The sequence below is a fragment of the Micrasema longulum genome, unplaced genomic scaffold (assembly GCF_059751315.1).
Source record: "Micrasema longulum isolate JH-2025_06_02 unplaced genomic scaffold, ASM5975131v1 h1tg001583l, whole genome shotgun sequence".
Lineage (NCBI taxonomy): Eukaryota > Metazoa > Arthropoda > Insecta > Trichoptera > Brachycentridae > Micrasema > Micrasema longulum.
The window spans coordinates 90,695-118,410 of record NW_028278766.1 but is presented as its reverse complement, the minus strand read 5'-3'; the positions used below and the strand labels follow the sequence as shown (position 1 = coordinate 118,410).

General features: G+C 33.6%; 1 protein-coding gene across 1 annotated transcript in view; it reads right to left on the bottom strand.

Annotated features, from left to right (window-relative positions):
- The window catches only part of Alk (Anaplastic lymphoma kinase), a 75,138-nt gene that overhangs the window by 31,538 nt on the left and 15,884 nt on the right, over positions 1–27,716 (bottom strand). Inside the window, exons 2-13 of the mRNA XM_088236608.1 lie at positions 22,743–22,831; positions 19,484–19,602; positions 17,608–17,803; positions 15,183–15,264; positions 12,845–12,920; positions 12,003–12,309; positions 9,431–9,597; positions 5,971–6,161; positions 4,474–4,633; positions 3,035–3,182; positions 2,202–2,378; positions 313–478 (exon numbers count right to left, since the gene is read on the bottom strand). Of these exons, the coding sequence (XP_088092734.1) occupies positions 313–478; positions 2,202–2,378; positions 3,035–3,182; positions 4,474–4,633; positions 5,971–6,161; positions 9,431–9,597; positions 12,003–12,309; positions 12,845–12,920; positions 15,183–15,264; positions 17,608–17,803; positions 19,484–19,602; positions 22,743–22,831 (1,878 nt within the window). The remainder of the gene's footprint in view (positions 1–312; positions 479–2,201; positions 2,379–3,034; positions 3,183–4,473; positions 4,634–5,970; positions 6,162–9,430; positions 9,598–12,002; positions 12,310–12,844; positions 12,921–15,182; positions 15,265–17,607; positions 17,804–19,483; positions 19,603–22,742; positions 22,832–27,716) is intronic.

The window sequence follows — 27,716 nt, the reverse complement described above, 5'->3', positions numbered from 1 at the left end:
GATTTCATGGATGAGAGTTGTTGTATCACACAGAACCACAGAAAAATATCAATTTTTAGTATATATTACTTACATTGTATTATGTACCTTCTATGTAGGTAAAAATAGATGATATTTTTTGTAGTTTACCCGTAAATAAAATCACCATTCGCCACTGCCCTGTTGTAAATTAACCATTGAAAATTTCAAATAGGCTTCATAATGCACAAGAATCAGCTCGACTGATCAACTCAAATCCGCTCAGGGGTGGAGCATATCAACCGACCCTCAATAGACGATAATGCAAAAACTAAAATAAAATAGAATATTCACCTGGTGTAGAGGTCGGCGGCCCATACATGTGTCCCGTGAAGGGTCTCTTCTGGGGGGGCGGAGCTCCCCTTCCGTGCTGAGAGCCTCCGCTGCTGGCTCTGCCCGCCCCCAGGCCTCCGCCACCGCCACCCACCATCAAAGGGAAGGCAGAGCGCTGTTTGTCTACCTGGAATGTTTCGTTTGGTTAGAATAACATGAAATAGTTGCTCAGTAGAACTTTCTAAGAATGACCGGTGGAGGGGTGAAGCCGGCCCTGTTAAGTTAAGTTTACCCAAGGCCGGTTTTAGCACTACGAGCGCCCTGGGCGGGATTTATACGGCGCCCCCTATCTTCCACCCCTTTAAACTCATACGAAAAAAGGCAAGGTTTATAATAAAATAACCAATTATTAAAAAAAATACCAATAAAATTGTTCTTTTCTAGCCTTTCTGTCAACGAACTCTTTTATTCAAATATTTAGGAAAAAGACAAAGATGCGAAGTTTGTTAATCTAGATTGAGATATTGTCGATCGTAGATAAGCTTTTACCAGTTTAAGCTTAGAAAAACTCCTTTCCCCACTGGAAACCTACAAGTATAGTGATTAATATTCGCAACGCTATCCATACATTTGGTTACGGTTCTTGTAAGTTACGATCTCTGATAAAATTCAAAATAATGACAGAAGTAACCACATTCTGATCAGGCAAAAATGATTTTAGACTTGCGAGTTCATCACACAACATACAACCATCTATATCGGATTTAGAATCTACTGTTAATTTCAATTGGAAATTACTTATTTATTTATTTATTTAACTTTTTGTACATAATGTTATTTGTACATTATTGGCGGGCTTATTGCCAAATAGCAATTTCTTCACCAACCAATAAAATAAAAGTTTTATTTTTATAATTCAAGTTACAGAACATATTCCATAGAAAAAAAAGATTAAAAAGTTAAAAATATATAAAAATAGAAATAAACGTATTTGTTTATTTTATTTATTTTATTTATTTCGAGAGAGTGCCTTGAGAATGAGAACGAAGAGGTAAACCATGAACTGATAAGCGTTGAAAATTTTCACACAGGTATATAGGAGCGTTAGGACTATGAAGTACATTGAACAGAAGTGAGAGGGAGTGATAGTCTCTCCGCTGTCTAATTTTGAGCCATTTCAGTTGCCTACGATAATCGGAAATGTGGTCATATTTCATAAGACCAAAAATGTACCTTATGCATGTATTCTGAAGTCGTTCAAGTTTATCGAGTTGCTCGCAGCTTAAATCAGTCATGGAAACATCAGCGTAATCTAGAATGGGTAGTAGTAATGCTTGTACAAGAGTGCATTTAGTACTAATGGGTAAGAATTTTTGCAACCTTCTAAGTGAGTGTAGATTGAAAAATATTTTGCGGCTTAATTCATTAGTATGAGCTCGCCAGCAGAGATGTTACCACCAGATGTTAGATGTTAGAATTACCACAGAGTTTGAGAAAGTCTGGTTTTTCCAGAATCTTTTTTATATTAAACAGAAAGTACCAAGATTTCGAGTACTCATTTATTTTCAAATCTTTTATTGAGTGAAATTAAGGTTGTGTCCAAAAGGCTGTGGAAAAATTCATCCTCCAATTTCTTTTTTGGAGAAGTTATAGGCTCATCATGGGCCACTATAACGAGTTTGTTGCTAGATTTAGGAAATTTGCGAGTAAGTTGGACTCGCTCGATGAGCGAGAGGATAAAATGGGGCGCCTGCAGCGCCCCTTTATATCTGGCGCCCTGGGCGGTCGCCCAACCGCGCCCTACCCTAACGCCGCTACTGAGTATACCGTATCGATATTTACCGAAATTCCTCCCATTTTTCACTAATTCTATCAGTTCAATCTATGGTTTAAAATATGATCATACTTACAACAAATAGAAATGTTCCTCCGCCGCCTCCACCCCCGCCATCTTGTATGACGGTGTTTTTTATCTCGTGAGTCTTGCTGTGGTAGTAAGGGACGCCGGAGTCTCCGTAGCCGTCCACCGCGGCAGCCGAACCATTATTCAGATGCTTGCAGTTGGACTCCGTCAGGACAGAGAGAGTCTTTTGATCAAAACATGATACGATAAGTATAATTAAGCCCTTGAACCTGTAGCAATTGCACAGAAATCTTTAATCCGAGTAATTAAAAAAAAAACATTTCGTTATCCAAGTGACTTGCTCTTCGAAGAATTCAAAGTACTAAATATTATTACGAGTACGAGACAAAGGACTTGGAGACTGCGTACCAGAAGACCCGACCTTAGGTTAACTTGAGATCGGTAATTCTGAGATTATGATGAGCATTGGTTTGTATGTGTCTGAGGCAGCGTCAGAATAGATTGTTTTATATTCCAATATACAGGACCACCCTGCCTGTTGGAAGGGCTACCGCTATGCTGAACATCGCTCTGGATATTGATATGTTCCATGTGTCCGAAGGGGTTTTCCGGAGCAGGATTCTCTTACTACTTTGACATGAGTCTCTTTCATGGATTTTTTCTTTTTTATAATATGTTCGTATTGAATATATGTTTGTAAAGTATATGTTTTATTTGAATAAATGAATTTAATTGAATTGAACTTGGGAGAATCAAAGATTGAGGATGTAGTTTGGCTATAAAGGGTCACAAATAATAGGAAAGTTTGCTACGAAAGGACACCATTTATCGACAGAAATCGTCGGTAGTAAGTTGAGGAATTTCAGTAAATTGAATTACCTTGACGCAGGCGCTCATGCCCTGCTGACCTATGAGGACATAAAGCACTTGTCCCTTGTGGAGGTCCAGCAGCGCACGTGAAGTGGCCCCACGGGAGGATCCCATCCCACCGGACCCCAGTCCTCCACCAGCTCCGTGGACAAAAACCCTGGAAAAAATATAAATTTCTCTGTTAAATGTGATTGCAAAAATATCAGCTGGTAGAACTTCCACTTTTGATTACAAAAAATGTAGGTGCTGGGCTTAATTTCGTCGTTAGTAATTGTAATAGTTTAGCCTATTAACGATATTAGCTTATGATGAACAAAAAATTCAGAAAGAATCTTATAAACATGAAAACTGTAAAAGCTAAAAGTATTTTGTACAAAGATGATCTAGGGTCATTTGTAAAGGCCTTTAAAAAGGGTTAACATCTCTTTTATATTTCAATATTTCTCTCGGTCTATTGTGTAATATGTTATATAGGGTTTTCCATTAAAGGGGCTCAAACTTTAAATTTAAATAAAGTAATGTATAAGACACCGTTATTTTTTTAAATTTCATTTGAAAGAATATTTGATAACATTACGAATGGAATATAATATAGGCCAAATGGACCTCGCGGATTCGCTGGACGGCGCGTATCTGAGAAGTCGAATTTGTGATGACTCGACTCGATTTCAATGATGGCAATGTTTTTGTCGACTTTTAGGGCATTAGTCGTTTGCGGCTTATTTGCATAAGTCAGTGATTTAACGTAGCCTTACAAGAAAAAGTTTAATGGGTATCACACGATCTTGGTGGCCAGTTGACATTGCTGAAACGCGAGATAACCATACTGTCAAATTTCTCGTGCAGAAGATCCATTGTCCAGTAGTCCCCTGAGGATGCGGCTTCTTCTGTAATATAAAGCACCACATGCATACTAGTGTAGGGTCCATAGTCCATAATCGATGACACACATGTGTTAAATTAGTACGCTTGAAGTAGACTAATGACCGACGATGCAATGCCATCACTTTCTATAGAATCTAATACATTTGTATAATGCAACTCTTATAGTACTGCACGTTAAATGGGGAGCATTGTTCTGCAGTACATTCACATCGTCCCTACCATGAAAAAATGAACTACAAAGGAACGTCGTCTATAAAGAAACCGCAGGACGCAACGCCAGTCAGTCAGCCCAACAAGTTCAATTCGCTCAGCTCCAGCATATAGTTCGAGTGCAGTCTCTTCAACTCATCATCGCCGCTACGCTCGTGTTACACAACCAAGTGATGTATCTTATTCGCCATGTAATAAATACGCATTAAACAGAAACCTCGTGTCTTCTCTGTCAATCTTTAACTGGGGTAGAAACTCCAATCAACCCTTAACTACTAAAATCCTACAATAGTATTATAAGATTATAACTAACAAGTGATGTGTCACGGTATCAGATAATATATAATTCTTACGTGTAATATCCTTCTGTCGGGACTGTCCAAGCTTGAACTCCCTTGTATTGCTCCGCGCTCATGACACGAACTTTGGTGGAAGTATTCTTGTATGAGCCTTCACACTGTTCTTGGGAAGGACCAAACCTACCCATTGAACCGCAGGTGTTCAGCTCGTAATCTTGTAGAAAAATAAACAGTTTATTAGATACATTTTATATGTTAATGTCGCATTGAAGATAAAAATTCGTCAGAATATTACCAGACAGATTAAAGGGAAAAAATTCAATTCAATTTCGCTTAATTCTTTTGTGTATGATGTCACATGTCAGAATAGACTAAAAAAATGACACATCAGTGTCCTATTTTTCTATAACAGGCCTAAATTATATTATATTTTATTTGGGATTTTTACCGCTATTACACAAACAAAATAAGTAGAAAAATATCAAAAATACTTAAGCCAATTAAAAAAATCCTCTGTAAATCTAATGACACATAATAAATAAGAAAAGAGTTAACGTAATTGTATGTGTGTGACGTTTGTTTTCATGTGTATGTTAATGTGTGTATGCGTAAATGAGTGAGGGTGCGTGTGTGTGGGTGCGTAAGTATACAAAAATAATTGTTTAAAACTTATAAATATATTAAAAATGGTACAAGAAGGAGCTTGGTAAAAAAAGTTTAAAACCTTGGTAACCTTATATTTTGGAAAATAGATGATTAAAAAGTATATTTAAGTACATCAGGGTTGGTCAATATTTTTTTTCTCGAATTTTGAAATGAAATGGGTCTAAATAATTGCCTTTTAGATTACACGGAATGAAAAAAATATTTGATACTATTTTTGGCCCTCAATCAAAACTTGAATTTTTCTAAAAAGTCAATTTTTTGCGCTAAACCGGTTGTCATTTCGTATTTAAGTAAGAAAATCAATCTAATTAAATTTTATTATGTGCTTTAAACTTTATTAAATGAGTATTTAAGGGCGTGAGTTGCGTTTTGTTTTGTAATAAATGGGTAGCATTGTTTGAGTCATTGTTTTTGTCAATATTAGCCAGGCACTCAACGGAATCAGTTCCGCGGAGTGTAAAATTTTTGCATTTCGGTAGTTTTAAAACGTGTTCGAATTTGTCATGTGATTAAGTTATATGTTCAGACAGTGATAAACTTCAAGTCTTGGTTGAAGGCCAAAAGTAGTAAGAAATATTTTTTGTAATAATTTTTACGTTCAATGTGATCCAAAATGCAACTTTTTAGACCCCCTTGACTTTGATGTCTAAAATTTTTTTTTTAAATCATACTTCATCGGCCCCACTCTATTGTACATAATATATAATATTTTGTAATTTTATTTGTATTTCAAAAACGAAAACTCAAAAATTCTAGTAAAATAATGTCCCAGAAAAGCAGAAAAGTCTGTAAAAAAGCAAATTAATGTCATTCGTAATGATACGTCAGTGGTTAAGGGTTGATAATTTGCTTCTTAGTTTTTTTTATTTTTGATAATACCCTTACATGTTTTATTTTCGAAATCTCCGTGGGGCTTTGCGTTGGCTCCACTGTGCACGGGGTCCCAATAGTTGTAGTCGCCCAAGTCTTTTGGTGGAATATTGATGCCGAAGCATTCTGGAGACATTGAGAAGTCATCTACGGCAACGTCGCTGTACACCCTCATGCCCTTTCTGGCTTCCAGCTGAAGATAATACCTGGAAAAAATATGCAAACTCTTAGACTAATAATCTTGTGTTGATTCTTACTATCGTCGGTATCTTTATTATCGTTATCATTTTAACCATCATCATCATCATCATCATCATCATCATCATCGTCATCATCATCATCATCATCATCGCCATCGTCATCGTGAAAATTATCATCGTCATCATCATCACCATGCCTTCATTTTTAATATCGTCAATTTCTTTATTACTTTTTTTTTTTAGCACCACAACAGGCTAGGAGGCCCAATTACAGTGGTGAATTACAACACAGAATACCCAGGCTTGAGAAAACTCACAATTATTTTTTTGTGTTCTCACCGGGAATCGAACCCGGAACCTTCCGTACGTGACCACTACACCACGGAGGCCGCCATCATAGTCATTATAACCATCAAAATCACTATCATTATTATCATCATCATTATGATCATATTAATCATCATAAACATCATAATTTATCATCATCATTATCACCACCATCATCATCATCATCTTCGTTATCATTATCGTCATTATAGTCATCATTATCATCATCATCATCATCATCATCATGATCATCATCATTATGATTATCATCATAATCATCAATATCCTCATTATCATCATCGTCGCCATCGTCAAAATTATCACCATCATTAACATATTTATCACCATCAGTATCATTTCATTCATCAACATCATCATCATCATCATTATCATCCTCATCATCATCATCTTCGTCATCATCATTATAATCATCATCATCATCATTATCATCATAATCATCAACATCGTCATTATCATCATCACCATTATCAACATCGTCACTATCGTCGAAATCTTCACAATCGTTAAAATTGTCAATATCATCATCATCATAATCATCATTATTCTCATCAAAATCATCAACGTCGTCATCAACGTCATCGTCACTTTCGTCATAGTCATCATTATTTTGAATGAAAACCGTAATTAGTTCTATAGTTTCTTTTTTACATTTAAATTCTGTCTTAAGTTTCTTTTGTAAATGTGTTCCATATGTATTCCGTTGTCTGAATTTATCTCGTTTTTTTAAGCCTCTTTGACGAATACATACTCGCAAACATCTTAAATAGAAAAACTATTTATAGTTTTTACCACTTTTTTCCTTTCTCCTAGGGTATTAAGAGATACTAATATTTTCCTTCAGAAGTGCGTTAGGTTACATCGCCGTTTGTGGATACAATTTAACTCACTTGAGAATTATACCCGTGAAGGAGAACTTTGACATTTATGAACGCCCTTAGCAACACCCACATACGATACCCGTACATAAAGGTAATAATTGCTTGGTGTTTAACCTTTTTATTAGTAATAACATAATAGTGAATTACATTAATGTAATATTAAAGCCGAATAGACGAGCCACACGTGTTAGCTGTAAGAATTATAAGACAGCACTTGCACTTTTTCCATCAGTGTTCAAACATGATTATTGCGCGGAAACTCTTTCTGTGAAAACAGATTTCTCTGTACCCGGCAGGATAAAAATACAGTTTTGTATGTTGAATAGTACCAAAACCCTGGGCGAGTCTTTTCGAATCGACGACTGCTCTCAGGTAAAAATCCTGAATAAAAAATCGAGTGAAGATGAGTCCTCCCGTCGTATGATAAATGATGTGTTCGCCAACCCTTCTTGATGTAATGGCTTCGATATTTTTGGTTTTAGGAAATAGGATCACATTTCTGATTATTGCAGGCAACTGAAATAGCTTAAAATTAGGCAACGGAGAAATTATCACCCCTTCTCACTTCGGTTCACTGAACTTTATAGTCCTAACGCTCCTATATACCCCTGTGAATAATTTCTAAGCTATCTGTTCATCGTTTACCTTCTCGTTCTAATTCTCAAAGCACCCTTTTAATACCTATCCACAATTACTCTTTATTCTCTAACTCATAGTGTCCATGCGGCTCGACTGTGAAATCGTCTCTTATCCAATGTAAAATATGTTTTCACAGTATCTCTGTTAAAATCTCTTATGAAGAAACATCTCTTTCCTCTTCATTAATCGATTCTTCTTTTCTCTTTATTTCCCCTTCCCACTTAATAAAAGTATTGATTTAATAACAAAATTTAGATACAAATACTTTTATTTCTATTATATTATTTCTTTAGCTATTTGATTTTCTAATAAATATGTTTTGTAATTTAAATTATATAAATCCAACTAATATTTTATTAGTTCGTTAGAAGAAATTGACATTTGGTATTTTTACCAAATTGCAAATACAATCTTTATTATGTACAAAAAGTTAAATAAATAAAAAAATGAAGTATTGATTTATTCAATCTATTACTTTTGAATCATTAGAACAAATACTTCGCCGAGTACCAATGTACCTAAGATCAACAATATTTTCAGTTTGTCAAAATTTTTGTAAACAAGGACAGGGTTCAACTCCCTGGGGAGCTTTTAACCTTAACATTAGAAGTATGGAAATCTAAAAAATTTTTTTTTCAGGCGTTGCCTAATATGCAGGTAAAATAATTCAATTAAATGAATCTCACCAGCATGAAAAAAGCTTTCAGCTCTTTACCTTCACAAACATCAACAGATGAAAGAATTGAAGGAATATAGATGTACAAATATGGGCAGAATGGTAAATGTTACACAATGTGTAAAGTGGCCACTTAAGCCAGCCATTGACAGGTCATAAGCCCTGTAGATGCCTCGACTTCTATATTACCTTCTCTAAAATGTCCTACATCTCTGTTTTAATATGTTACCTAAGATCAGCCTTAATTTTAAGTGGTGTAATTTGCCGGGCGAAAAGTAATTGTATATTAGTAATACGAAACATTTAATGATATTTTTTATCAAAAATCCCTCATACAATGGTTGTTTATATCTAAATTTTATTAATTTATCTTTCCTTAATGGCGCGATTTTAAAGGAACGTATTAAATGGCAGAATTGCATGATTTTTCTAACGTTTTATCAGCCAACAGGAAAAGGTTATTTGATTGCTAGTTGCAATAAAACGATAAATTTAAGTTAGATATGTTCATATAATGACAAAATACGAGGATTGTGAAAAAAATAAGGTTCCTAACGCTGTAAACTCGCCGCGCAAAATGCTAGACGAAATCCGGCAATACCGCTGTGTGCGCTGGTTCCCCCACTCTAGATCCCGCCTTAGCATTTTAAATATTCCGTGTAAGACAATGTTTTGTGTCTCTTAGAAAAAAAATCTTTAGATTAAGAAGCAAATAGATAACTATTAAATCTTACCTGGTTGTCACATTAGGGAGTATAACGACTGCTCTAATCCAGTCTATTCCTTGGTTTTTAGCCGATCTCCAAATAAGCTCCGTGTAATTTTCCTTATCCTTTAGTTCTATCAGAAGCAAGGCGATAGATCCGCTATTTTTGCCATACTGATGATAGTAGAATCGAATCTGTAATTAAAACAACCAATGACTATAATTAACGCATACGTAAATCTAAACAATTGTCTTAAGAAAATAAAAAATATGGATTAATTGGCGCCCAACGTGGGGTCTTTTATCTTCAAACGTTTTAAGATAGATACTTTCATTATTTAAGTGTTTTTTGAGGACTTAAACTGACTTTATATGGATAAGATGGAATTAAAATAGAAATGTATTACAAACTATCAACATCAAAAATTCACAAATACTTGATATACACTAGTCCCAACTTTATCTATACACTCGTCCCAACTCCATGGAACTACAGTCATGTGTTAAGTCAGAATGAATAAAACTACAAGCATTTATATTTTGAACAATAATCTACATATTGAACTGTCACAACAATAATATTATAGAACAAACGAAGACAAACATTTTATTTACATGATGCAATCAACTCAGACAATTGAAATCTCCTTGAGGTGTTTCTTATTTATTGTAAATCAAATTTTAGAGCGAGACTTCAAAGAAAATGGACAGATTTGTCCAATCCAATACTATTTTTTATGTTATATACACACAATTTGAAAGATATTTTTAAGGAGAACATCTATGCTTACTCAATTAGTTGTATGTTCTGAGATAATTGTTACAAAATAGAAACGCTATTTTATAATTTGATACATTTAAGTTCAGAATACATGCATAAGGTACATTTTTGGTCTTAGGAAATATGACCACATTTCTGATTATCGCAGGCAACTGAAATGGCTCAAAATTAGACAGCGGAGAGACTATCACTCCCTCTTACTTCTGTTCAATGTACTTCATAGTCCTAGCGCTCCTATTTACCTGCGTGAAAAATTTCAACGCTTATCAGTTCATGGTTTACCTCTTCGTTCTAATTCTCAAGGCACTCTCTTAATACCCATCCACAATTCCTCTTTCTTCTCTAACTCATAGTGTCCATGCGGCTCGACTGTGGAATCATCTCCCACCCACCATCAAAGATGTTACTACATTATCTCTGTTTAAATCACGTCTGAAAAATCATCTCCTTTCTCTTCGTTAATCTCTCCTCTTTTTCCTCTTTTTTTCCTTTTCCCATTGAGTGATAGTTTTGATTTAAGGTACTTTATAATTTGTTATTTGTTCGATTAAAATGAATTACGAATTCCAAACGAAGACAGTTTGTCAACAGTATTTGGTGATCGATCTTGTATCCCAACTCAACGCAGAGCACGGGAGAACCGTGTATAGAAGCGATTATGGACTGCTTACCATTGTATTTGATTAACCATAATAATGCTTTAGTGTAACTTTATTTACAGAAAAACAATTAAATAATTACTATTTATTTTAAATCATTTCCACCGTTTGTATTTTTATCCTTATATAAATAATAATATTAATAAAGCGCGCCCAGCGCCTGCGGTGAACCAAAAAACCACCCGATTATTCCAGATTCTTTTTTCATACGAATAAGTATCCTTTATTTTGAATGTCTTAACCCCAGTGCGGGTTTTTCTCCTAGATTAAAGCTGCAGATTACACAAATTATTTGAAGATTCTTGATTTGGAAAACAGTATTTCTTAAGGACTATTTTTCTTTGAGATGGTACTTTTGACATAAGACCATAAAAAGGATATATGGCGCTTGACGCGGCCGTTTTTAGCAGTATTAATTTCTAGAACAATTCGGCTAGTCACATTTCAATTGAATATCTAATATCGCCTGAATTGATAGTGCCATTTTTTATTTATTTTTTAACGAGTAATGTATTAAAGTAATGGATAATATATTTATATAATACGAAGTTACGTCGTTTGAGTTGATTTCATGGATGAGAGTTGTAGTATCACACAGAACCACAGAAAAATATCAATTTATAGTATATATTAGTATATATTGTGCCGCAGGTAATGTATATGTTTGTGTATGTTTTATATGTGCGTTCATGTGTGTGCGTGGATGGCTCGGAGTGTACATTCGGTATTTTTATTTATTTTAATTTATTACCTCCATGCAAAACGCAAATGTCAACAATTATCCTTTTTTCACTTAAAATTCTTATTTATTTTTTGTTTTTTGTCACATTTAATGTTTATATCTTTTTAATTTATGAAAACTTAATTGGTCTTTTTATGTTAAAAAATTGTTGTTTTTAATACTGATTTTGTATGACTGTATGTTTTCTAAATAAAATAAAATAAAAAAAATAAAAAATATTACTTACATTTTATTATGTACCTTCTATGTAGGTACAAATATATGTTCTTTTTTATAGCTTACCTGTAAATAAAACCACTATTCGCCACTGACACACAGCTCTTGGCCTCATTGAAATAGGGATACGTTATAATTTTTTGTTATATGTATCTTGTTATGAATAAATAAAACTGAAAAATAATTTTAAAAAGACACTTACCATACAAGAGTTGTAATATTTGGAGTTCTGGTCGCCATGCACCTTTGGCGGTGGGTTAAAAATAACACTGTCCAAATTAGCATTGGCAGCGAAGCCCGGTCCGTCCTTGTTTCCTCCTGATCCATTCATGTTGACGTACAGGTATCTTCCGACGCAGTTTAACCCGACGGAGCCGTTAGTTGCGGCTTGATTGGCTGACGAAAACGCCGGCTGCGCCACGGTTCGATCTTGACAGGTATGATCGGTTTCGGGACCCGTGTTCGGAGTGGGAGTTGGCCCGAAATGACTCTGCCACTTTAGAAGACCCCTGGGAAATAAAATTGAACAAAATTGGTTTTAGACATATAACATTGATGTTGTTTATAACAAAATTATTATTATTATTTTTAATTTTTAAAATTATTTATTAACCCTTACGGATTATTATATTTATCTAACAAAAATAATATATCGTCCCTTATTTATTAAATATCTAATTAATCAAAAACTTTAAATAATAAATTAAATTTAACTTCGAGTCCTCTTTTAAAAACATTCCCGTTATGATTAATTTTATCTACTTTCTCCCTCTTTTTTTCATTTTTCTGTCTCTTTTACACAATATTTTATAATATAAATAGCAACGTGTGTAATTATAGTTTAGTTTAATTCCTGACGATGAGGTAGTAACCTCGAAACCGGTCGAAGTGTAGCTCAAAATCAAAGTGATTTATACAAATGTATAAACGTATAAGTGTAAAATGGCATACCACAAAATGAAAAATGTTTTTGAAAACAATAATACAAAGTTTATTCTTTAAGTATTAATAATATCTTAATATGTTTTTAAAAAGTCAACTTACTCTCTAGGAGGGCGTGTGTTGGACCATCCACACCACCCTTCTTCGAATGAACACCGCGAACCGAATGGCATTTTGTCTAAAAAATATAAAACAATATAAAAAAATTAAATATTGTATTAAACGCTATTTTTTTTTTAGTATTTAAGCATATTATCACCGTACCAATACAGCATGGTTTAAGTGGAGATCTCTTTTTGGCGTACTCTGCGATAAAAGGATGTCTATGTTAAACCAAAGGCAAAACGCTTCAACTCTGGAACGATCGTTATTTGAGTGAGACTACCGGATATATAAATAAAAGGGTTTTCCGTACCATTTTCCGTGCTTATGGTTTCAGGAGAATGCAGAAAGCTGACTACGAGCTCACCCAGATTCTTACGGGTCACGGTGGGTTCATGAGCTACCTGCATCGCTTTAAGCTCTCCGAGATCGACCGCTGAAACTCCTCAAGATGTCCATCACCTGTTGATGCATTGCCCCTTTTCAGTTTTCAGAGACAACCGCTAGAGACGCGATGCAGTAGCCTGAGAGAAGATCTACGCAACACCCCATCGGTGATAGGTAATAAAGAACTCACACGAGAGGTAGTATCGTACATGGTCAAAATAGTGCAAGCAATTGGTGAAATAAACCAAAGTAGGGAAAGAAATTCCGAACACTCCTCTAGTGGAACGGCAGGCCTGTTGACTGCTGCAAACAGGCTGGCTTCTCCTGACGAGTTTTGAGTAGTTTTCTCTCGACTCGAGCAAATGCTGAGAAGTTCCTGACTGGCCCACTTTAGTATATCCTTCCTGATCCTCAACAGTTAGTTTAATTTAAAGTAAAAGAATTGCAAAAAATCCACTTATTTGAAACATTAGGGATTGCCCTGAACTATTATCTCTCATCAACTTCAGGGTGCCTGGAATAATGACTTGACAGGTGCCACCGTTTTGTAGCAACAATTCACGGACAGTGTATACTTGTAATGCCGTATTAAATAGACTCCATGAACTCGGCAATAGTTATTCCCACGTATCTGATATATTTAGTAAAGGGTATTGTTCCTATATAACAAACCTTTTGAACTTTTTCAAAGATGGTGAATGGTAATTATATTTATTTATTCATGCTTTTTATAATATATACAGTTTTTTGTTCACTTTGCCCAGCTTTATGAAACAGTACTTATGATTTTCTTGTTGTATTACTGTAGAATGTTTTATTATTTAAACTTTCTACTGAATATGCTGTAAATCTTGAAGTACAAATCTTGTATAATTTTAAGGTATATTTTTTTTATGAATCTTGGGTATAAAGAAAAACAATGTTTAAAAAAAAAAAATAAGCAAACTATGTTGGTATTATAAATGTTTGTAAAAGGCAGATTTGCCGTTTATGTTAATAAAATAAAAAATAAAATAAATAAACCTTGTTTATCATAAACAAGGTAAATATTAAAGCAACTCCTAATTTAAAAAAAACCGAAGGCAAAGTATGCGAAACGGTGGTAAAATTTGCAATGTTGTACGGTGCAGAATGCTGGACAATATCCAAAAAGATGCAGCATACAACTGAAATGAAAATGTTGCGCTGGAAGGGTGGAGCAACATGCCGATAGAATTTTCTAAAATTTTCATTTCAGTACACACCGATGGCTGAAAAGCTCAAAGAAAGTGGGATAAGATGGTATGAACGAGGAATATTCAGTAAGAAGAGCGCTCAACATCACAGCTGAACCTAGAGATAGAGGCAGACCCCCATCAACATGGTGCCCCGGTGGTCTACTATCGATAAGGAGTTGACAGCACAGAATGTTCCCATTGTGACAAACTTCTCTCCTCCTTTCCTTTTTCCTCTTTCCTCTTTTTTACTTTTTCCCATTGAGTAATGAGTAATACGTTTATTTCTATTTTTATATATCTTTAGCTTTTTTATATTTTTTTCTATTGAATATGTTCTGTAACTTGAATTATAAAAATAAAACTTTTATTTTATTTGTTGGTTGGAAGAATTTGCCATTTGGCAATAAGCCCGCCAATGTACAAATAACATTATGTACAAAAAGTTAATTAAATTTAATTTAAGTGTGATGCAATACTTTTTACTTTTTTGATTCTCAACTTTACGTCATTTGTTTTGCGACCCTTAAAATATTATTATATATATGCCTTCGTCCCTAAATTTATGAAACTCGAGTTGTAATGAACAGCGCTGTAAATAGTTAGATTCCTGAAGATGCTCAACAAGATGCAACCTAGTAGTTTGAATGGTACTTTCTAGCAAAATTATTGACTCGAAGTTTTACCCGGAATTATCTATTTAAAACAATTTTATATATTTGGTATTTGATACTTACCACAATCCTGTCTTTCATCTTCTCCTTGGTCGCAATCTTCGAGGATATCGCACACTCGTGATGAATTGATGCACGCTGGAACCTAAAAAACACAACAATTTGTTAAACTATTTAGATCTGATATAAAACCCATTTTAAAGTGTTAATGTAACGTAATTAGAGTGTAGCATCTTTAGATAATAGACATAAAAAATGTATTTTGACTTTACAGACTAAATGACTGATTTTGATCGAAATGGGCCAATTTTTTATTATTTCGAATCAATCCCTGAATAATGAAGTTAAGATAGGTGATACGTAAAACTATTTAGGCCATGTAAGATAAATACTAGAAACAGATTTTAATGTAAACCCAAACGATAATTCGTAAGAAGATGCTAGACGAAGTGTGTTGAATGATATAGATCAACGGTGGCCAACCGGTTAATAAGGGCACCGGAGCGGCGCTCCGGCACCTTTTATCTGAGCGGAGCGGCGCTCCGGCTCTGGTCAGGAACAAATATTACGTTTCAAAAATATATCTACTTAAGTATCTTCAAACAATTCGAAAAAACAACAAACGTATTTATTGCCGATAACTGGCAAAAGTCTAAGCATGTGTTCCCCTCCTCCCCCTGCCACTTCGCCAAAGTGGTGGCGGTGCGCTCCGGTACTTTTTTATTTAGTACTACACCACTGCTTAGAGGGTAAGAACTATTCACAATCGATCTTCACAGGTCGCAGTGACGTCAGAAGCGAGAACAGCACTGACCTCCCCTCTAAGAATAAAAATAATAAGAATAGTCGCCTTTGGTCGCTATCGCGCGCATTGCCACTGAGTACCTACGCATGTCCCTAGTAATGAATAATTTTGTAATTTGTAAAACTCAAAAAGACGTACACACTACCCACATTTATTCTTATCATCACCACCTTTAAAAATTAAAAAAACATACAATTAGACATCAATATTGACAATTAACCTCTAGTATTGCCGCCACTGATTTGTGCCACTGTTTATTAATTCATATTTTTTGCTTACAAACTATAATATAATTTATAATAAAAATAATGTGACCCAACTGGGGTTTCTCGTCCCGAGAACACTTAACAATATACTTTTGTATTCATTTTATTCGTTTTATTCGTTTTATTCGTTTTATTCGTTTTATTCGTTTTATTCGTTTTATTCGTTTTATTCGTTTTATTCGTTTTATTTGTTTTATTTGTTTTATTTGTTTTATTTGTTTTATTTGTTTTATTTGTTTTGTTTGTTTTATTTGCTTTATTTGCTTTATTTGTTTTATTTGTTTTATTTGTTTTATTTGTTTTATTTGTTTTATTTGTTTTATTTGTTTTATTTGTTTTATTTGTTTTATTTGTTTTATTTGTTTTATTTGTTTTATTTATTTTATTTATTTTATTTATTTTATTTATTTTATTTATTTTATTTACTTAATTTATTTATTCATATTTTTTGCTTACAAACTAGAATTTATTTATTTATTCAAATTTATTTATTTATTTATTCATGTTTTTTGCTTACAAACTATAAATTAATAATAAAAATAATGTGACTTCACTGGGGTTTTCCGTGCCGAGGACACTTAACAATATACTTTTTTTAAATTACACTTGAGAATAAACAAAGAAGACTAACTTTAAAAAACGAAGATAATTAACAAATATTCAGACAGTTTCAAAAACAAGATATTTATGTACATCTATATTATATATATTACAAAACACACAATGAAAATAACAAAAACCTAACATAAGCTAACACTTGTGGAGCAGTTGATTTAATATTCGTATGGGCGAATGAGACAACCCATTTTACTTTTACCTAGCTCCACTATCCATTTTTTTAAAGCCTATTTAAACATTTTCTCGTTACTAATTGTTTTAATAGATAGTGGAAGTAGGTTATAGATTTTAATTGAATAATACTCAAAATCCCTTTGTCCGAAAGTGGTTTTAGTTTGTATATGTTTAAGTTGTCTATGTGTTGAGGATCTAGTGATTATATTATTTGTATGTGATGTATTGTGGGGGTTATGTCTTTCATTTGAGTAAGAGTGGTTTTTGAATCTATAACTGAGTATTGTTTTAGCGTATGGTTTTGGTGTCATAAGTTGTGATTTATGGAATATTTCTTCAGTAGATATCTGTATCGGGACTCTGAGTATTATTTTAATGATGGATTTTTGTGCAACAAATACACTATTTAAAACTGTGTCACTCGCACCACCCCAACCGATTATACCGTATTTCAAAATTGATGGGCACAATGCAAAATAAATCTTTAAAAGTTACTGTACATTAATTATATTTCGAATTGTTTTGACTATATACGTTAGTCTCTTAAGTTTATTAGTAATATTTTCAATCTGTTACTCCCAGAGTTTCAAGTAAACTTCGGAATAGGAAAATTAAAGGTTCCTACCTTGTTTGCTAGACACTTGAGTTGCCTCGCAGAGCACTGGTCTACTGTGGCCAGCTCCGCGAAGCAGCCGGACATCTTGAGGTTGTCCACTGCGATGTGACCGCTCCTCGTCTGTCCGAGGGATCCCGGGACCACCTCCAGAACTATTCGAAATCCTTTCTGCACCCGGCCCACAGAGAAGGAATGCTTCGACCACCTGAAAATCCGACCAGTACATGTGTTGATTTATTTCAAGAACTCAACAACAAAAAGTCGAAGGTGCGGAATACATAAATATGTATATTTACAATACGCTTTTGTGGATGCACCCACTCCACTGGTTTATAGAAAAGATCCAGTAACTCAATTACAAATAACTATCGACGTGCTTAAAAACATGCTAAGCATTTGAGCGATCACAATGAATAATAATGAACAATAATGAACATGCTCTATCATTATTCTACGCGTGTGTAATCTCTAAGTCAACGCTCCTGTCGGTTTGTTTTTTGTTTTCCTCGTATTTACGAAGAAAACAAAAAACAATTCAGTTTATTTAAATACAGTTCATTGGCGAAAAATCAGCGTTTATTTAATAAAAAAATACAATATATTGCATTTGCCAAATAGTTGGGAGTATCTAATACAAAAAAGTGATAATTAAGCTAAAATGACTGTGGAATAATGAATAATGAATAATGAATAATGAATAATGAATAATGAATAATGAATAATGAATAATGAATAATGAATAATGAATAATGAATAATGAATAATGAATAATGAATAATGAATAATGAATAATGAATAATGAATAATGAATAATGAATAATGAATAATGAATAATGAATAATGAATAATGAATAATGAATAATGAATAATGAATAATGAATAATGAATAATGAATAATGAATAATGAATAATGAATAATGAATAATGAATAATGAATAATGAATAATGAATAATGAATAATGAATAATGAATAATGAATAATGAATAATGAATAATGAATAATGAATAATGAATAATGAATAATGAATAATGAATAATGAATAATGAATAATGAATAATGAATAATGAATAATGAATAATGAATAATGAATAATGAATAATGAATAATGAATAATGAATAATGAATAATGAATAATGAATAATGAATAATGAATAATGAATAATGAATAATGAATAATGAATAATGAATAATGAATAATGAATAATGAATAATGAATAATGAATAATGAATAATGAATAATGAATAATGAATAATGAATAATGAATAATGAATAATGAATAATGAATAATGAATAATGAATAATGAATAATGAATAATGAATAATGAATAATGAATAATGAATAATGAATAATGAATAATGAATAATGAATAATGAATAATGAATAATGAATAATGAATTATGAATAATGAATAATAAATAATAAATAATAAATAAATTAATAAAAATTTTGTAATAGAATTTTTGGAATATTTTCCATATTTACACCGGTGGAATTCAAATATGTGATAGCGCAGCAGGATTATACGTCGCGAAACGTAAATATTTTGACATTTCATATTAGGTGTTTGCGGATGTTGCATTTTGATCACGAATACGATAAACAACCATGATGATAAATTAGTATCACGTCGCTTATTAGCACTTCGATAGTTGTTTGTGATTGAGACTGGAAGAACTTCCTAAAAAACCGAGTTGTGCAGCAATGAAAAGCCTTCTTAAGAAAGTGAAAGTTGCATGCTCAGTTAATGAGTTCTAAAACCGCTTGGACGAACACAAAATTATGTATTCATATTTTCTATGCTTAAAACAAAGGGCATTTGATGTACACGCATCAGCTTAATAAGAAATAAAAAAAAATACGTAATTAAAATTTCATTTTTTACCTTTCATAGCCGTTCCCCTGTATTTCGCTTAGAACCCAAGATGGGGTGCCATCCGTTGGTTCTGTCACAACTTTAAAACTTGCGTTCTGCATATTATGTTGATGCAGCCAGACTTCCACCTTAAATATAAAAACAATATTTATTTATTCATTTCAAATTATTTGCAGTTTACATGTTCACGAAATTAATACGTAAGCCACAGTAATCGACACAGGGGCAATCTAGTAAAACAAAGAAATCACTATAAATTTACCACAGGTTTTTGAAAATAACAATTCAAACAATTGAATAAAAATTATGCATACGTAGTAGTTTATTCAGATAAAAAATATAAGCATACAATATTACAATTATATACAATTTTTATATAAATTTGATACATATATTTACATTAACGTTTCCCATTACGTAAAATATTTTTTTTTAAATGTGTGTTTATATGTATGTGTGTGTATATGTATGTATGTGGATTGTGGATAACTTATATAGCGCCATTTTCGTAGTAAAATACCTCAAGGGCGCTTTACATGGTGATTCTATTGTTAAGTTAATTTAATTGAAGCTTTTAAATTTGTAATTTAATTAAAATAATTTATTTTGTTGTCACGTGCTACGGATTTATTCAAATGATTTAGAGAACAAGTGGGTTTTAAGTTTTTTCCGAAACATCACTTCACTTTCACAGCCTCGCACCTCTGCTGGGAGAGCATTCCATGCCATAGGGCCTGCTACCGCAAATGCGCGTTCACCAAATTTAGTGCGCTGTTTGCGTAGAGGTATAATAACTTTTCCTCTCGCCGTAGACGTAGCTGATCTAAGCGTGAGACGCCTGTCAGCTAGTTCATCTGGAATGCATAGTTCCCTTAGATATTCCGGAGCCGAGTTGTGCAGTGACTTATACATAAGCCAACAGAGTTTGTATTCGACCCTCTGTGGAAAACGTAGCCAGTGTAGTTCCCGAAGTAGTGGATGTAGTATGTATGCGTGTATGTGTATATATTTAAATATTTAATTTTATTTTTACATTTGACGTAAACTATACTTTTTTTTCTTTTCTTCTCTTTTGGGCTATAACTGTTTTTCTATTTCTTCAGCATTATTTTTATTTATAGGAAACATTCGAAAAACCATATTTGCCGCAACAAATCGGTTTATTAGAACAGGCATTTGCCCATATAGGAACCGATTGCAACATTAGGCATACTAATATTTCTGGCTTGCCGACCCTTCATATACTGAGCCTACTCCTAGTACAAGCAGAATTTGCCAGAGTGTTTTTTGTGCCATTTTTTGTAACAATGTATGTATAAACTAATAAATAAATAAATTATTGTGTACCTAATGGGGAGTGACGTCTTACAATAATTTATTTATTTAAATTTGAATTAGTAAATATTGTTAGTTTACTAGACATGTTTAACACTTTTAACGTGATGCGTGTTGTCTGGAACTCTAGTCTATACTCAGTCAAAACGAAATGCCGATTATTCAACTCTTGTATAATGCCAGTACTCCTATATAGGTGCGAATCTTGGCACCTTACCAAAGCTCAAAACACCAAACTTCCGAGTTTTGAGAGTAAGTGCTTGAGAAGAATATTAGGTAAAAGGTGGTTCGATTTTATAACTATCATTGAATTAATACATATTACAACAGAGATGAAGAACATTTAAGAGAAGGTAATATAGAAGTCTAGGCATCTACAGGGCTTATGACCTCCTTATAGGCGACGTTCCTTTGTAGTTCATTTCTTCATGATAGGGACGATGTGAATGTACTGCAGGACGATGCCCCCCGATTTCATTTGCAATACTATAAGAGTTGCGTTATACGTATGTATTGGATTCTATAGAAAATGATGACATTGCTTTCTTCAATCATCATACTATTTCAGGTGAAACGTTTTAGCACGTGTGTGTCATCGATTATGGGCTATGAACCCCACAAATGTAGAATTAAGTGACGATGAAATTTCTGAAATCTTCTGAAAGTGACTAGTTTTTAAGCCTTTTGTTTATACACTAAGTAAATTATGATATTTTAATGCTGTGATGTACAAAGCATAATATGTATATTAATAAGATTTAAAAATTCAGATATGTTACGTGGTGTGAAGCACAATATTATATGACTGATTATCGTAGGCAACTGAAATGGCTCAAAATTAGACAGCGGAGAGACTATCACTCCCTCTCACTTCTGTTCAATGTACTTCATAGTCCTAACGCTCCTATATACCTGCGTGAAAAATTTCAACGCTTATCAGTTCATGGTTTACCTCTTCGTTCTCATTCTCAAGGCACTCTCTTAATACCCATACACAATTCCTCTTTCTTCTCTAACTCATATAGTGTCCATGCGGCTCGACTGTGGAATCATCTCCCATCCACCATCAAAGATGTTACTACATTATCTCTGTTTAAATCACGTCTGAAGAAACATCTCCTTTCTCTTCCTTAATCTCTCCTCCTTTCCTTTTTCCTCTTTCCGCTTTTTTCCTTTTTCCCATTGAGTAATAGTTTTTGATTTAAGGTAATTTATAAACAAATACGTTTATTTCTATATTTATATATTTTTCACTTATTAATCTTTTTTTTTCCATTGAATAGGTTCTGTAACTTGAATTATAAAAATAAAACTTTTGTTTTATTGGTTGGTTGGAAGAAATTGCCATTTGGCAATAAGCCCGCCAATGTACAATTAACATTATGTACAAAAAGTTAAATAAATAAATAAATAAAATAATTTTAAAATAGCACAAAATCTATGATTATGATTATGTGTTGCAAAGTGTGAAACTAAATTAATACTTGTAATAAACTAATATGTTAAATTCAAAAAATGATAATTTTTACTCTTCACTTAAATGCCGGCTTAAAATAAATATAAATATTTGTGTCCATTACTTGAAAATTTTTATCAACCTTATTTTAATATTTTTGTACCTTCATTTTGTATTGATTCCCATAAATTTAGAAACCAAACCTAATGTGACATGTAGATTACAATAAAACCCATCGATTACAATTTGTTTCATGAATATTGTCATAAAATTACGGGAGATATGATTTTTGAGAGATTTCCCCATACATTCGATTCACTGTGCGGCGCAAAACGATGTTCACCTGTAGTACAAATAATTGCGCCTTGTGATTGGCAACATACAGAGCATTGTGTATTAAGATTGTATGATTTTCACAGGCGCAGTAATTTCAAATTTAATTTTAAAAATATATTTGAAAAAATATTTTAGTCTTACCCGACATTTCTCCATTATGCCATAGTACTCCGGACTGGCAATAGTCATCACTTCTGTTGCCGGACCCACTGCCAAGTAGAGAAAATGTCCTAAAACACAAAATAAATAATTTATTTATTGTACCATCTATAGAATCAAGAATGGTCCAGAAATTGCATACGCGCATCAAACAGAAGGCGACTAAACTACGCTTAAACGAGTAGTTTTACGTTTTGACCCATTAGTTTCTTTGTAGACGTCGCTCAGTACGCAACTCCCGATTTGAATTCAACCATGCCGTGTTGTGTCGTTTTAAAGTCTTGAAATAGCGCTGGGATCTCACTTATGTGTAAGCAGCAAATGCATTCTTGTGTATAAATATATATACACATACATTTACATATTTATGTATGTATATATGCATGTATATGTGTGTATGTATGCACACGTGTGTGTGTATGTATATGGAGATATGTAAATAAACATATATGTTAGTCTGCCTTAGCACGGGTCTTTTCCTACTAGGCATTACTTTATAATATAAAAAAATAGCTGGGAAGTATGTTTACTAGGGATGGAAAGAACGAGAAAGATATTGAAAGGAGGGTGACTGCCGGGAACAGGGTGAACGGTGCAATTAAATCTACTTTGGCCAACAAATGTTTATCGCAGAAGGCTAAACTAGCAGTTCACAACGGAGTTCTAGTGCCAACTCTAATGCATGGGAGCGAAGTATGGAATTGGAAAAATGATGATGAAAGTAGGTTAAATGCTGTCGAAATACGATCCCTCAGGCATATGTGCGGTAAAACGATGTATGATAGATGCACAAATGTCGAGATCCATGAAGTGTGTAAGGCTGAGACACGCATTATCGACGGAATCAAGAAAGGGGTGCTGCGATGGTTTGGACATGTAGAGTGAATGGACAGCGAAAGACGCTTAACTCACACATGGAAGGTTCCGGGTTCGATTCCCGGTGAGAACACAAAAATGTAATGTGATTTTTCTCAAGCCTTGGTGTTCTGTGATGTAATTCACCTTCCTGGTCTGTTGTGGTGCAAGAAAAATAAATAATGAATAAATAAATAGAACGGCTAAAAGGATCCACTCTTCGAATGTTGATGGTGCAGAAAACGAGGAAGACCGAGAAAGACGTGGCACGATCAAGTCCATCAAATACTTGAAGATGGACATGTCAAAAGTAGGAATAATCGGCTTGCGTACATGAGAAGATGAATGTAGAGCAAGCGAGGTATGTATGGCAAGATAGAGTAATATGGCGTTCTATCGTCTCTGCCTATCCCTACGGGGAAACGGTGTGATGGTTTGTTTGTTTTGAAATAAAATTCGGCAGCGACAGATTTTTTTAAAACTACTGAACATAAACAATATTTTGAGTTTGTCCAAATTTTTGTAGACAAGGATTGGATTCAACTCCCTGGGGAGCTGTTTATATTAACATATTACAACAGAGATAAAGAACATTAAAGAGAAGGTAATATAGAAGTCCAGGCATCTACAGGGCTTATGACCTGTCAACGGCCGGTTTAAGTGGCCACTTACACCCTGTGTAACATTTACCATTCTGCCCATTTCAGAACATCTATATTCCTTCAATTCTTTCATCTATCCAGTCCTTGTCTACAAAATTTGGACAAACTCAAAATATTGTTGATAAATCCACCCGGTCCATGAAGAAGTATAGAAAATGAAAAAAAAAAATTTTCAGGCGTTGCCTAGTATGTAGCTGAAATAATTCAATTAGATGAATCTCACCCGCATAAATAAAGGTTTCAGCTCTTTAACTTCACAAACATCAACAGATGAAAGAATTGAAGGAATATATATGTTCTAAAATGGGCAGAATGGTGAATGTTACACAGTGCGTAAAGTGGCCAATTTTTAATCCTTTTTTACTGATAATATTTCATTGATTCCAAACTTTCAAAATTTTCCTTCTTTTAAAAAACACGCACTATCCTGGATTCAAACTAAAGATATGAACTCTTTTTTTCTATAATTTATTTTGTTGCCCTTAAATAATAAGGAATATTTTTTTTAATATTTTTTATTTCCTTTATTAATTACTATAAAATAAAAATACCATATTATCTTTTACAGAAATTTTATTTTTTCTTTCTTATGTTTTACAAAAATATTCTAACAGTCCATTATTTATTATAGGAGCAAAAATTCATGAACATTTTCTTGTATACCCACGAACAGGCCATGCCTTTGGGGGATTTTTTTGTTTACTATTTTTCTATTAATAAGTATTTCATTGATATGTAATTATGCTTTATTTTTTATATTTACTCTCTTTTATTATTATGTTTATTGTAAAAAAACAAAAAAAATAAAAATATTTTTTTAAAAAAAAAAAACCAGCCATTGACATGTCATTAGCCCTGTAGATGCCTAGACTTATATATTACCTTCTCTTAAATGTTCTTCATCTCTGTTGTAATATGTTACTACTGAACATCTTTATTTCACGTCAGTTGACGTCGGTTGTGGTTAACTGACCATGGCGGACATGATTTAAGATATAATATGGTGTAATTACTGGGTATTCGCATGCAGCGCATTCATGGTGCCCATTTTTATTAGGACGTAACAGATTATATCCACATTATTGTCTCTGTAAGTTTTGTTAAGACGGAATTCCACAAACACTGCCCACTGCCCACACTCAAGTATCCATTTTAGCCGCGCCATAACCAACGGGACCAGAATCAAATAATTATTTTTCTACAATGTTTGATTATGTCCAAATGCTTGCAGACTGGCTGGATTTCCTCCCTGGGGATACTATACTAAATGCAGCGTATATAAGATCATATCGCATTATATATATATATATATATATTTTTATTGCACCTAATCTTCTGATACATTTCATACTCCCCATCAATTTGTAATGGGTAATAAACCGTCTTGTTTTTTCTTATCTCTGTTCTACCATTTTCTCTTCTAGTCATCTACTACTACTACTACTACCATCACGCCATTTCCCCGTAGGGGTAGGCAGAGAGAATGGACCGCCACACACGTCTATCCTGGCATACACTCCTAGCCTCTTCCACATTCATACATCTTGTCATACATGCCCTTCGGTTCTGTCTGCTTTTGACATGACCAGACTTAAGATTTTGGTTTATCTGATCATGCCACGTCTTCCTTGGTCGTCCTCGTCTAACGTTGCCGTTCATTTTTGCCATATTTACTTGTTTTACCATTCTCTCGTCGTCCATTCGTTCTACGTGACCAAACCATCTCAGAGACCCTTTCTTAATCTTATCAATTATACTTGTCTCAGATTTACACTGTCGCCTGATTTCATCAAGTCATAATTTTGTTTTCTTGTTAAAATTGGCCTTTCTTATACCATTTTACGTAATAATATATACCTTAACCAATTTCAACAGTTATAAATAAAAAACATATGTACAAGAACTAGAAAAAAAACAAACATAAATAAAGCAAAGACAAACAAAGGCAATAATGTAGTACGATACAAACATAAACACGATCAACATGACTTCGAGCTAACCCATGCCAATCAATCTTTACTCGCAATGTTAATATCGAAGAAATCTATGAAAATCTAGAAGACCTGTCCTTAAAAATTCCAAGTTGTGTGACAAATTGACTAACCTAAAGTATTATGTATCTTTTTTGGGTGATACCGTGTATGTTGGATTTGATCCGACGTTTCGGCTACCATTGCAGGAGCCATCTTCAGGGAAAACTGTGAAGATGGCTCCTGCAATGGTAGCCGAAACGTCGGATCAAATCCAACATACACGGTATCACCCAAAAAAGATACATAATATTGATAACAGTGACCGTGAAAACCTTCGCACCTATTTAACCTAAAGTACTTTAAATTTATTTCAACAGAGAGGGAAAAAATTTTGAGAACGGAATATGGAAGTCTAGGCATTTACAGGGCTTATGACCTGTCATTGGCTGGTTTAAGTGGCCACTTTACACACTGTGTAACATTCACCATTCTGCCCATGTTTGAACATCCACATTTCCTCAACTCTTCCATCTGTTGACTTTTGTGAAGTAAAAGAGCTGAAACCTTTATCACGTGGGTGAGATTCATCCGGCTGAACCAAATCACCTACTAGGCAACGCCTGGAAACAATTTTCCAATTTTTATACTTCTTCTTTTACCAGGCCAGTCTGCAAGCATTTGGACATAATCAAACATTGTTACTTTAAATTTATTTAAACAGAGAGGGAAAAAATTTTGAGAACGGAATATGGAAGTCTAGGCATTTACAGGGCTTATGACCTGTCATTGGCTGGTTTAAGTGGCCACTTCACACACTGTGTAACATTCACCATTCTGCCCATGTTTGAACATCCATATTTCCTCAACTCTTCCATCTGTTGACTTTTGTGAAGTAAAAGAGCTGAAACCTTTATCGCGTGGGTGAGATTCATCCGGCTGAACCAAATCACCTACTAGGCAACGCCTGAAAACAATTTTTCAATTTTTATACTTCTTCTTTTACCAGGTAGTAATTCAACAATGTTTGATTATGTCCAAATGCTTGCAGACTGGCTGGATTTCCTCCCTAGGGAGTTGTTCAAATTTAAATTTATTTCAAACGTCAACAGAGTCAACAGATAGAAGAGTTGAGGAAATGTGGATGTTCAAACATAGGCAGAAGGGTGAATGTTACACAGTGTGTAAAGTGGCCACTTAAACCAGCCAATGACAGGTCATAAGCCCTGTAAATGCCTAGACTTCCATATTCCCTTCTCAAAATTTTTTCCCTCTCTGTTGAAATAAATTTAAATTATTTTTCTTGCTATTGTTCACTATTACAATCTGACTTATTGTCTTTTAGCGCCTGGTGCTCATCCAATAATCTACGTCTCAACTTAAGTAAGTGCAAGGTTATGAGATTTTTTCGTCTAGGAAATCCAATCATATGCGACTACTCACTGAACGAAGAAATATTATCATCTGTG